This window comes from Tachyglossus aculeatus, chromosome 2 (genome assembly GCF_015852505.1).
Source record: "Tachyglossus aculeatus isolate mTacAcu1 chromosome 2, mTacAcu1.pri, whole genome shotgun sequence".
Taxonomy (NCBI): domain Eukaryota; kingdom Metazoa; phylum Chordata; class Mammalia; order Monotremata; family Tachyglossidae; genus Tachyglossus; species Tachyglossus aculeatus.
In genome coordinates this window covers 67,647,628-67,661,185 of record NC_052067.1, presented here as the reverse complement: position 1 = coordinate 67,661,185, position 13,558 = coordinate 67,647,628, and the positions used below count along the sequence as shown (strand labels likewise).

Genomic DNA, 13,558 nt, shown 5'->3' with positions numbered 1-13,558 from the left:
TCCTGTGTGTAGAGCACTGTACTAAAGTGCTTGGGAGAGTACCGTATGGCAGACCTGGTAATAATAATAATTGGGAGGATACGAGCAAATCAGGTTGGGCACAGACTTTGTCCCACATGGTGCTCCCAGTCTTAATCCCCATTTTACAAATGCGGTCACTAAGGCACAGAGAAGTGAAGTGACTTGGACAAAGCCACACAGCAGACAAGCAGATCCAGGATGAGAATCCATGAGTCCCAGGGCCTCGCCTGTCCTTTATGAAGGGAGACTAATCCATCCATCGCATGTTTACTCACTGGTAGAAATGTTCCTTGTCCACAAAGAGACAGGCATTAAAATAAATTACAGATGTGTACATAAGTGCTATGGAGCCAAGAGCGAAATGAATGAAGTGTACAAATCCAAATGCAAGGGTGATGCAAAAGGGAGAGGGAGCAGGGAAATGAGAGCTTGGTTGGGAAAGTCCTTTTCGTGCTGATTAGTGATTGAACTGATTGGTGATATTTTTAGAAAATGAAAATGGTATTACCAGGAGTTCAAGAAAAACCTAAACCCTCTTTCACTGTGATAGATGAAATGACCCAATCTTTACCTTTTATCAGAACTGTTCAGTCACAAGAATTCATCTGAAGTACTTTGACCTCTCTGCCTCCTCCCCAAACCTTCCATGTCTAGTGTCTTTCCTTCCTCATCACCACAAAAAGTCACGACAGCAGAATCATCCTTGTTGGCAGGGGCAGAGTGCAGCCATTGCCAGAGCCAGTGATAATGAGAAAACCTTTTTAAACTGTGACCCCTCTGCGGGATAGGGATTGTGTCCAACCTAATTAACTTGTACCTTCCCCAATGCTTAGAAGAGTGTTTGACACACAGGGCTTAGCAAATACCATAAAAAAGACTGTGTCTACTCATCTTCTCTTTGTTGCTATTGCAGTTTCTCCTAGGACTCCTGTGCCTCAGTGAAGACACGTTTGGGTTCAAATCCGAAAATTAGTATTAACCCATTTGAAATATGGACTTTCTTGCAGTAATCTTGCATTTTCTAATAGTAATAGTAATTACAGTAATAATAGTATTTGTTAAGCACCTACTATGGGCCACCTGTTGCACTAAATGCTGGGGTAGATACAAGATAATCAAGGTCGCACACAGTACCTATTCCACGCGGTGGTCACGATCTTAAGTAGAAGGTAGTGGGATTTCGACCCCGTTTTATAAATGAGGAAACTGAGGCACAGAGAAGTTAAATGACTTGTCCAAGGTCATACCGCAGACAAGTGGCAGAGCCAGGATTAAAACCCAGGTCCCCAGGCTCCCAGGCCAATACTCTTTCCACTAGGCCTCACTGCTTCCTACCAAGAAGTGTTGCTGAGTTGCCTTGAGAGTGTAAAGTTTTAGGCTTGCTGTGTTGTAAGTCTTGAATTTTCAAGATGAACTGAAGAGCATCTTCATTTCCGGAATGCATACATTGCTCTCAAAACTAAGAGAAAATGGCAGCAGAAGTCACTTAGCTTGTGAGAAAGTGTGTTATAAGTGGTAGACCATGACAAATCCTATTATTAATGTAATTTTTTATTTGAGTACCCCAACAAAGACCATCTGGGCCATTCTGTGTTTTTTAAAAAACTTAGAAGTGTGCATGACATGGTCGAATTACAGTTAAGGTCTTGGGGGCCCAAGATGACTATCTGTGTAAACTGATGAATTCCATTCAGTTCACTGTAGCTAACAATTGCATCCAGGTTATTCATGGAGCATTATCTCAGGTTTTCCTAGATTGTGTGTTATACCTGTTGAAACCTGCCAAGAATGCAACACCACAGGTACTTTTTATCCATTTTGGTACTAGTAGATAGGATCAAGTATGGGAAATGCAGGATGAATGATAAAACTAGCCTTTCAAACACAGGCTAATTGGGCACAGATGGTATGGTAGAGAGGTAGAATTTGCCCATCTCTCTGCCAGCTCTCAATACTTGCTCTCCACAAGCTATTGATGTGGGCAATACAGAGTAGACTTATAGTAGTTTTCTAGTGTAAATAAAGCCACAGAAGAAGTCAACCAGACACAAAAATGTTTGGAGTTCAAAGAACCATCTCAAATAAACATTTTGGAAGCAACCCAGTCTGGTTATGCAAACAAACATGTCTTAAAATGAAAATATTTTTGTTGAAAATACAAAGAGCGATATTATAAGCGAAATTCAGATGCTCTCCTAACAAGACCATCTGTGCCTGTCTTTCACAGAGCATCTGCCAAAAATTGCTTGTCTCCATAAGATGAGAAAATGTTGGCTGGCATTGCTGCCGAACGTGATGGCTTCAAAAGCACCTAGGCTTTCCATATCTAAAACTTTACATGGGCATTTGATAGGGTGTGTGCTCTTTGAGGTCAGTTGGCCTTCGTCTATTGAGCGGAGATTGTGTGCTCGAAAAAGCTTTGTGCTACCATCGCCAGGGAACAGGGAAGCTTAGGGAGATGCCTTCAAGGCAGGTAGAGACCCTGCTGTCTACTGCAGGCCCCAGTGGAGATAGAAATGTGTAATTAATTGGGGTGGGGTGACACTGCTACATGCTCCAAGCTACTCTGTTCAGATACCACCACGGCATCTTCAATCCTCCTTACAATGATTCACATCAAGCCTTCTTGAGAGCTGGATCCTAGAGAACAAACGGTTCTCCCCAAAAACCAGAAAAGAGTATGGAGGTGATACTGATTTGGGGGATGGGGTGTATTTATTAAGCGTTTCCTATGTGCCAGGCATTTGAGCGCCCCATGAACACGAGACTCAGCAAGAGTTATAACTGTCGTGTTTCTTAAGCGCTATGTGCCAGGCACCGTACTAAATACTTTACAAGCAAATTGGGTCGACACACTGCCTGTTCCACGTGGGGCTCACAGTCTCAATTCCCATTTTACAGATGAGGTAACTGAGGAGAAGAGATGTGACTTGCCCAAGGTCACAGAGCAGACAAGCGGCAGAGCTGGGATTAGAACCCATGCCCTTCCGATTCCCAGGCCCGTGCTCTAGCCACTGTACCGTACTACATAGGAAGTGTTTTCCCTTTTGGGGTTCTGGAACTATGGCGGAAGAATAAGATTTAATAAGTCATTTGGTCTGTTACACTTAGGGTGACCCTTATTTTTCTACTTTCATATGCTCCACAAAGTGGTAGTCAGGCTATTGGATGACTGATTCCATGTGGGTTATCAGAAAATGGGTGAGATACTGAAACTTCTTTTTCACCAATTTGTGTGACCTAAAATTCAGTCAAGCCCATTTGCTTTGATGCTTTCCAGATCCTCAGGGGACTTAAATTCAATTGGAGTCCTTACTGTAGTTCAAAATTGTTCCACACTTAAACCATTCTTTGTCATCAGAAACCTCCCAGTTATTTTCCACTTCCCTCCCCAACTGTTGACTCGATGTTGATGGTATTTGTTAAGCACTTACTAGGTGCCAAGCACTGTTTTAAGCACTGAGGTTGATACGAGGTAATCGGGTTGTCCCACGTGGGGCTCCGGTCTTAATCCCCATTTTACAGATGAGGGAACTGAGGCACAGAGAAGTTATTGACTTGCCCAAAGTCACACAGCTGATAAGTGGCGGAGGCAGGATTAGAACCCATGACCTCTGACTCCCAAGCCCGTGCTCTTTCCACTAAGCCATTGCTGAATAGCGTCATCCCACTACTGTCCCCAACTATTCATGGAATGAGCTTCCTGTCATGACAATTACTGGTCATCCAACACTACTCTTTTCTTGTCACATAGGCAGCTTTAATACAGGTTTGAGAGGTGTTTATTGGGTACAAGTCACTTATCAGCCACCTCTTTATTGAAAGTTTTGAAAACTTAAGTATATATCCATTCTGCGTTGTATGGGAAGGGGGCAGGGGTGAGGCAGGGGAGTAAATAATAATGATGGCATTTGTTAAGCACTTACTGTGTGCAAAGTACTGTTCTAAGCGCTGGGGGGGGATACAAGGTGATCAGGTTGTCCCACATGGGGCTCACAGTCTTAATCCCCATTGTACAGATGAGGGAACTAAGGCACAGAGAAGTGAAGTGACTCACCCAAGGTCACACAGCTGACCTTGAAGCGGCAGAGCCGGGATTAGAACCCAGGACCTCTGACTCCCAAGCCTGGGCTCTATCCACTGAGCAATGCTGCTTCCCGAGTAAAGAAATGGGGGACTTAGTGAAAAGGATGTTTCCTATAATCCATTTTACAATTTGTACTATCTAGATCCACAAATCCTTTTTTTTGTCCAATATTTCAGACTACTACCAAGTGGTCTGCAACTTGAAAAAGTTTTAATGCTCCATTGATCTTAAAATTCGGTCATGATGGAGGGATTATGGGAGGAAAGGAGACTGTTGTAAAAGGATTCCTTGGTACTTACTACTGCCATTATTGAAGAAATGTAAGCTTTTGGGAAACTTGGAACATTTTGAGTTTATGTCAGGAGGACAGTCTGCTCTTTAATAATGTCACAGTTAACCGTTTTGTCTTCTTTTGTGTCTTTCTAGCTCCCCGTTGTTGATAAAATAAGGACTATTGCCCAGGCCGTCTATGGAGCCCAGGATATAGAACTATCTCCTGAAGCAAAAGCAAAAATAGACCGGTACACCCAACAGGTAAAAGCAGTATAAATATAAAATCAATTTGAAAGACCTTTTTCTTGGGGTCAAAATATGTTCTTAATTCTGGTGACTAAAGAAATGTGGGGCTGCTTGTAAGGCTTCACTAACTGACTACTCTTTAATTTTTAATTTTTTAAACATAAACATGAAGCATGAAGGGCCTCCCTTCAAGGCCCTACTGAGAGCTCACCTCCTCCAGGAGGCTTTCCCAGACTGAGCCCCCTCTTCCTCTCCCCCTCCTCCCCCTCCCCATCCGCCCGCCTTACCTCCTTCCCCTCCCCACAGCACGTGTATGTATGTATATATGTTTGTATGTATTTATTACTCTATTTGTACATATTTATTTTGTGTTAATATGTTTTGTTTTGTTCTCTGTCTCCCCCTTCTAGACTGTGAGCCCACTGGTGGGTAGGGACCGTCTCTATATGTTGCCAGCTTGTACTTCCCAAGCGCTTAGTACAGTGCTCTGCACACAGTAAGCGCTCAATAAATACGATTGAATGAATGAAAAATGAATGAATGAATGAAGCGCTGGAATATCTTCCCATGAAACTGGTGAGACGGGATCTGAATACATCCATGGTATTATCAAGGCCTGCTTCAGTACCTTGAGCACCCCATGACCACATGACTCAGCCTGAGTTGTAATAATTGTGGTATTTAAGTGCTTACTATGTGCCAGACACTCTACTAATCAATCAATCATATTTATTGAGCGCTTACTGTGTGCAAAGCACTGTACTAAGCGCTTGGGAAGTACAAGCTGGCAACATATAGAGACAGACCCTACCCAACAGTGGGCTACAGGCAAATCGGGTTGGACACAGTCCCTGTCCCATGTGAGACTCACAGTCTCAGTCCCCATTTTACAGATGAGTTAGCTGAGTCCCAGAGGAAGTGAAACGACTTGCCCAAGGTGACACAGCAAACAAGTGGCAGAACCAGGATTAGAACCCATATCCTTCTCTCTTCCAGGCCCGTGCTCTGTGCACTACGCCATGCTGCTTCTGTTATAATATCATTATAACATTATAACTTCACGGCAGAGTCCACCCAAGCCTAGTGCGTTCTTTGTGGTATTTAAGTGCTTATTATGTGTCAAACACTGTTCTTAGGGCTGGGGTAGGTACAGGTTAATTAGGTTGGACCACAGACCCTGTCCCACTTAGACCTCACAGGCTAAGTAGGAGGGAGAACAGGTATTTAATCCCCATTTTACAATTGAGGAAGTTGAGTCACATTGATTTACCCAGTATCACACAGCAAGCAATTGGCAGAATGGGATTAGAACCCAGATCTTCTGATTCCCAGGCCTTTGCTCTTTCCACTAGGCCACACTGCTTTTCCATTTCTCTGGGGAGACCACCACCACCACCAGTTGTCCTTCAATTGTTTCAGAGTTAATCTATGACCATCCTTTAGGTGCCTTTTAGCACAGGCTCTAAGGGGACTGAGTAGTTTCCAGTTTTCAACCTCTGCCAGCCCCTGAATGGAATCTTCTGAGGAAGATTTTATTTTATTCCTCTTTTATTGTCTGAAATTGGCCCTGAATATCAGGATTATGTGAAGTGAAGCTTGGAATCAAAAGGTGATTAAATAGTATTGTTCTTCATGTGAATGAGTGTGGCTGAAGAAACTGATGTGTGAAGCCTGTAGTCACACGTTGGTGACTGAGTCAGTGATGATCAAGTGAAGACTTGGAGAATAACCAGTTCTGTATTGCTTTATTTACCGCATGGCCTACAAGATGCCTTAAAAACACTTGGAGTAAATGCTAAAATGAACACCTGGGAGCAGAGTGTGAGCAATATATGTTCCACTCATCTTTCTTCATTTTAATGTGACATCATCCTATCATATTCAGGTCTGGAACATGCCTTAAGGGTGTTTAAAACTTGGATAGGATTCAGAGGATATCCAAGAAGATGAATAAATGACTTGGGTATAAAAGCAGTGGGGATTATTTCTCCAAAAGAAGGATAGGCTTGAAAGGTGACTTAAGGCTCATCTTCTAGTAAGTGAAGATTATTACGAAAGGGTGGGGACCAGCTGTTCTCTATCACTGCAGATGTCAATTCAGGGGATATAAATTTAAGTGAAAGCATGAGGAATTTAGGTGAACAGTAAGGAATAATCTTCTTCTGGCAAGAGTTTTGAAACATTGGAATGGGTGACCAGAGAAAGCTAGTCACTTCTGAGTCTTTAACATTGGAATTGGTTTTCCTTTTGTCTGGGATAGTTTGCCTTTGCCTAACCATCAGGGCATAGTCTTTTCAGTGTCCACAGTTCCATTCTTTGTATTTTATGGAACTACTTTGGATGAGAAGTGTTTTGAAAGATTGAAGTCAAACCAACTTAGTCAGGACCCGCACTAGTTAACTTGCGGGTCACAGGCGGAGTTGAAAGACGAGATGGCTACTGGAAGAAGTACAGGACTGGGAGTAAGGAAACATGACTTCTAGTCCCGGTTCTGAAACTTGCCTGCCTTGTGACCTTGGACAAGTCATTTGACTTCTCACCTCCCCAGTGTTCTCACCTGTAAAATAGGGGTACCATAGCTATTCTCCCCAAATCCCCCTTAGACTGTGAGCCCTGTAAGGGACAACTGTTTGATTATCTTGTATCTACCGCAGTGCTTGAACCCTAGAAAGCAATTAATAAATACCATCATCATTATTAGAAACAGGATTATTTAGCGGAATAAAGAAATAATCTCTAAGGTTTTTACAAGGGATGCTGAGACAATTTTGATTTCTCCCTCCTGCACTGTCATTGTTTACAGACCAGTTATATAACATGATTTGCATATTTATGTGCTACCTATATATTACATAGATTTATTCACACCAGTTCTTGCCATTGAAGATGCCAGAGCTAGTGGTAAGATTTAATCCCAAAATAGCCCAGGGCCATGAAAGTCTCTTCTGCACTTTCACAAGTAAAGAGAGTAGGCAGTTCTTTCTGGTCCTTCATACAAAGTGGATGTCTGTTGTTTGTAAATAATGCTTCCCACTTGCTTTTTACCACAGGTGCTGCTAAAAGAGGCTACTTTTAGGGAGGGTGGAAGGCAAGGAAGCAGTTGGCATGACATATAGTTGATCAATTTGGTGACCCACCAATTACATTATATGTACCCCAATGCTTAGTACAGTGCCTGGCACTTAACAAATATAAGTATTACTGTTATGATGAGCCTTTTTTAATGACTGTTTATTTATTGTGTTTATTTTGATCAAAACTTACACTCTGGATATTGAGGCGAATGTGAACCAAAGTTCAAAAATGAGAGATCAGGAAATATTATGTACCTACTCTGTACACAAAGCATTGAGCTGGATGCTCGGTACTGTACGGTAGGAGTGGAAGGTACACTTCTGAGGAGTTTACAATGTTTTTATAGTATTGGTCTCTGCTGGTCCCTCCATCGAGCCCAGTGAAATAAACGTCACAATAATCCTTGAGTGTTTTTTGCCTTCTGCTACCCCTGTTTTTATCATTATCTGTCATTTGACTAAGGGCAAGGAAAAGTGCCAGATGTTGTATGAAATACGGATCGAGCTCTGGTTTTGCCCAGTGGGCTTTCTAAGCCTCTACAAGGTGACAGCAGGTCAAACATACGGCGATGATACTCCTGCCTGACATGATGTGTATTTTCTCGTGACTGTGGGTGATTAATTGTGATTGAGGCTTGGTTTGTAGAAAATGGTATTGATAGAAAGCATAGTGAAAGATTTTTTTTTAATTTGTTACATGCAAACTAGGGGTTGCTAAGAATTAGTAAAGGACAGGAGACTGCACCTCAATTTCTAGGGTGTACGTCTGGACCAAAAAATCAAATGGCAATAAACCAACACAATGGGAACCTCTGGTTACTGACAATTTCAGAATGAATAAATATGAATGATTAACCAACTCTCAATAAAGGATGGTTTACCAGACTATCATTCTGGGTCTAGAATATTAGCAGATCATCAGTATCAGTCAATCAGTGGTATTTATTGAGCCCTTACTGTGCAAAGCACTCTAAGTGCTTGGGTGAGTACAATGCAACAGAATTAGCAGACACATTTCCTGCCTATAATGAGATTACAGACAAAAGGGAGTGAAAGACATTAATGTGAATAAGTAATTTATGATAGTTAATAATGGCATTTATTAAGTGCTTACTATATGCAAAGCACTGTTCGAAGCGCTGGGGAGGTTACAAGGTGATCAGGTTGTCCCACGGGGGGGCTCAAAGTCTTAATCCCCATTTTACAGATGAGGTAACTGAGGCACAGAGAAGTTAAGTGACTTGCCCAAAGTCACAGAGCTGACAATTGGCGGAGCCGGGATATGAACCTGTGACCTCTGACTCCAAAGCCCATGCCTTTTCCACTGAGCCATGCTGCTTCTCCAATGAGCCATGAGAATTCTCCACTTAATATAAAGATATGTTCATAAGTGCTGTGGTGTTAGCAATTTGCAGATGTCCAAGGTCACAATACTCAGTAATATTTATTGAATTACTAAAGTATGCTGAGCACCATTCTAAGCACTTGGGAGAGAAAAAGCAAACGACTCAGTCCTTGCCCTCACAAGGAGCATACAGTCTAGCAAGCGTTAACCTTGGAACCGCTGACTCTCTGAGACCTCGTTGTATTCCTGATATTTGGGGAGCAAAGGATTCCCAAGGGAAAGGTTTCTAAATTGAGATTCTGGTTTTCAGAATTTGGGTCTCTCTTCCCTGAACGTTGAGGCTGCAGAGCTGGAGATCCTTTCTCTGAGACTTGAGTTTGGATGCCCTTAAATTCCATTCCAGGAAAGAGTCACATGCGGGGCGTAAACTAATGCTATTTCTCCATTCATCAGGGATTTCTTACTTTTTCTCCAACCATGGATGAACTCTGGGCAGGAAGCCCATTCATGCAATTGTGATCCATCTTCTAATGCCATGTAAAGTGGCTGACCCACTTTCCAACACCATATATATGTCGGCTGATGCAGTAGGCCCGTTAAGTGATTAGTAGTAAAAAGGTTAATTCAAGAAAAATTCCCAGTTAATTTTCCAGTTGCTCGTTAATGTGCAAGATGATAGAAAGGTTCCCAAACTCAAATTTATATTTTGTATGACTAAATAGTTCAGAAACTCTGGACCAAATTGAGAAATCAGAGGAAATAAATTCCCGAGACAAAAATCATCCATCCAAGGTTCCTGAGGAAACTTGGAAGGGAAGTCATAGAACTGCTAGCAAGGTTTTGCAGCCAATCATTATAAATGATCATGGAACCAGAGAACTGGTGGGTGGCCAATATAGTTACCATCACTATGAGGGCTCTGTAAACAACCTTAGGAGAAATAAACTGGTGAGATTCATTCCTACAATTCACTTAGTAGTAGTAGAAGTGGAACCTATAATTTAGTTTATTAAATCAGCCAATCCCATAAACAAATAGAACCTTTATCTTGAAGGTGGTAGAGGTTCAGAACGAACAAAACATCTTTACTTGGCTCATGATAAGTATCTGAAATTCCTCATCACAGGAAGTTGTAGGAGGTAGAAAATATCCCCAGAGGGTAGAAAAGGTTGGATAAATTCAGGGAAAGTCCATAATAGGTTACTGAAAAGACATGTTGAGGAGACTAAAGGGTCACAGGCTTTAGATAGATCCATGGGCAGTAATTGAGAAATAATTTAATATTAGAGGGGAAATTTTTGGATATTTGATGATACATCATTAACCATGAGGAGATGGGTAAGGAGGGCAAGTATCATTTTGCGCTACTGTTGGGAAGAAAAGACTGTCGATGTGGCATTGCCAGTGCTCTTACGATGACCGTTTGATTATCAGCAGTTGATTATGATAATGTGCATGCTAGTTTTAAGAAATAAGTTGAAGAAAATGATTTCTTTTTCAGGGCTTTGGACACTTGCCAATCTGTATGGCAAAAACCCACCTGTCTCTCTCCCACCAACCTGAGAGGAAAGGAGTACCCACAGGCTTCATTCTACCAATTAACGATGTCCGCGCCAGCATTGGGGCAGGATTCATTTACCCTCTGGTGGGAACGGTGAGTAAAACACATTGGAATCCTCCCCCATCCCTCGTTTCGTGATGTTAAAACTAACCTGACGTTCGTTCTTTTGGAAGGGTTCAGGAAAGGCCAGGGATTCTGTTCCATTTTCAGGTAGAAAAATAGTTGGCAATTTCCCTGCCATTTTGAGAAATCCAGGTCATTAAAATGATGACAAAGAACAAATACGTGGCCTGGCCCTTTGGTTTTCCCCGTTAGTCCTTTATCTCAGGCCTTTGAACAATAGTCAGGCAGCTTCTGACGTCACACTGAGTTATGACTAGTTATGAAGTGAATGTGTGGAATGGGTCTAGAGCAGGCTGCATACCTCACGGAATTTCCTGGAGAGAGCCTTCTATGACCGTTATCTCATCTTCTCAGGACACAGCCTGATTTCCTCCCTGCGCAATGCACGGGGGGAAAGGTTGTGACTGCGTGGGTTGTCGTTGTAAAAGCTTTCTCGAACAGTCAAGTGTGGGGATTGAGGAAGGAAATCGTTCCTGACCAAAGGAGTTCCAGGACTCCGGGAAACTGTCATGTGGACTTTGTAAGCGGTATGCTTTCTATGGACATGACTGAGCAGCATGAATAGCTGAACAAGTGCATGGAGGGCCAGCTAGCTTTTCCTATCAGGAGCAAGGTATTTTGCAATTTAACCCAATTCTTGGCACCATGGCAATACAGTGATGGTGTGTCAATTAAATGAGCCCAGCAACTAGTGCTGCTTTCATTGAAAGCACAAAAGGGAGTTTATTCAATGATAATTTCCTGCTTTATGGATGTGTTGTCTTGTAGTTCCTGTACATTGAGAAGATTGTAGCTGCCTAATTGACAGTAATACATACATGCAGATTCACAACCACCACCACACAAAAAAAAAAAATCTATAAATTGTCAGATTTGGATCCTTTCACAAGGGACCTAAGGCATTTGTGGCTGTACCATATTCTTACATACCATATGTACCATACATATGGTACATACATACATACATATGTACATACCATATGTACCATACATATGGCTGTACCATATGTACCATATGGCTGTACTTTATTCTTTATTTTGTTAATATGTTTTGTTTTGTTCTCTGTCTCCCCTTTCTAGACTGTGAGCCCGCTGTTGGGTTTCTTTAATGTTTGGGGGATTGCTATCTAGGGTTGTCTTAAACAGTCGTGTTGCCTGGGAGTCAGGCTACCTGCCAACCTGGTTCTAATCCCAGGTCCACCACTTCTCTGCTGTGTGTCCTTGGGCAGGGTTGCTTAACTTCTCTGTGCCTCAGTTAACTCATCTGTAAAGTGGGGATTAAAACTGTGAGCCCCAGGTGGGTCAGCCCCTACCTCAGGACTCGGGTACAGTGCTTGGCACATAGAGTAGCGGCCTGGTCTAGTGGATAAAGCACGGTCCTGGGAGTCAGAAGGACCTGGGTTCTAATGCTGGCTCTGCCACTTGTCTGCTGTGTGACCTTGGGCGAGTCACTTCAGTGATCTTTGCCTCAGTTACCTCATCTGTGAAATGGGGATTATGATTATGAGCCCTATTTTGAGCATGGACTGTGCCCAACCTGATTAGCTTGTATCCATCTCAGTGCTTAGTACAGTGCTTTGCACGTAGTAAGCGCTTAATAAATGTCATTATTATTATTATTATTATTATTATTAACAAATACCATTTTAAAAAAAAGATTCAGGACTCTCTGAGTCAGTTGTGACCAAAAGCAGCATCACTGTTACTACAGCTGTGTCTGACAGTGCTCTGCACACATTAAGCGCTCAGTAAATATGATTGAATGAATGAATGACACTGCACACTAGGCTCCGTCTCTCGTGCTACCCTACAGCAGTGCTTTCCCAGCCTTTCCTTTGCCTCCATTCTATTGGCCCCCATCTCCTGTCCCCACATAGCCTGTATTCTTTCTTTTGTTAATATGTTTTGTTTTGTTCTCTGTCTCCCCCTTCTAGACTGTGAGCCCGCTGTTGGGTAGGGACCATCTCTGTATGTTGCCAACTTGGACTTCCCAAGTGCTTAGTACAGTGCTCTGCACACAGTAAGCGCTCAATAAATACAATTGATTGATTGATTGCCTGGGCTAATAATGAGAATAATAATAATGGCATTTGTTGGGCGCTTGCTGTGTGCAGAGCACTGTTCTAGGTGCTGGGGAGGTTGCAGGGTGATCGGGTTGTCCCACGTGGGGCTCACGGTCTTGATCCCCATTTTGCAGATGAGGTAGCTGAGGCCCAGAGAAGTTGGGTGACTTGCCCAAAGTCTCACAGCTGACAACTGGCAGAGCCGGAGTTTGAACCCACAACCTCTGATTCCAAAGCCCGGGCTCTTTTCCATTCAGCCACACTGCTTCACGCTGCTATAAGCCCTCTTTCCTCTCCCCCTCCTCCCCCTTTCCATCCCCCCCTGCCTTCCCTCCTTCCCTTCCCCACAGCACCTGTATATATGTATATATGTTTGTACGTATTTATTACTCTGTTGATTTATTTTACTTGTACATATCTATTCTATTTATTTTATTTTGTCAATATGTTTTATTTAGAGAAGCAGCGTGGCTCAGTGGAAAGAGCACGGGCTTTGGAGTCGGAGGTCATAGGTTTGAATCCTGGCTCCGCCACACGTGTGCTGTGTGACCCTGGGCAAGTCACTTAACTTCTCTGAGCCTTAGTGACCTCATCTGTAAAATGGGGATTAAGACTGTGAGCCCCACGTGGGACAACCTGATCACCTTGTATCCCCCCCAGCGCTTAGAACAGTGCTTTGCACTTCTAGACTGTGAGCCCACTGTTGGGTAGGGACTGTCTCTATATGTTGCCAAATTGTCCTTCCCAAGTGCTTAGTACAGTGCT

The 13,558-nt window shown here is 42.8% G+C and overlaps 1 protein-coding gene across 1 annotated transcript in view; it reads left to right on the top strand.

The window, feature by feature from the left end:
- The window catches only part of MTHFD1L (methylenetetrahydrofolate dehydrogenase (NADP+ dependent) 1 like), a 188,189-nt gene that overhangs the window by 140,384 nt on the left and 34,247 nt on the right, over positions 1 to 13,558 (top strand). Inside the window, exons 25-26 of the mRNA XM_038766913.1 lie at positions 4,535 to 4,642; positions 10,548 to 10,700. Coding sequence (XP_038622841.1) covers positions 4,535 to 4,642; positions 10,548 to 10,700 — 261 coding nt within the window. The remainder of the gene's footprint in view (positions 1 to 4,534; positions 4,643 to 10,547; positions 10,701 to 13,558) is intronic.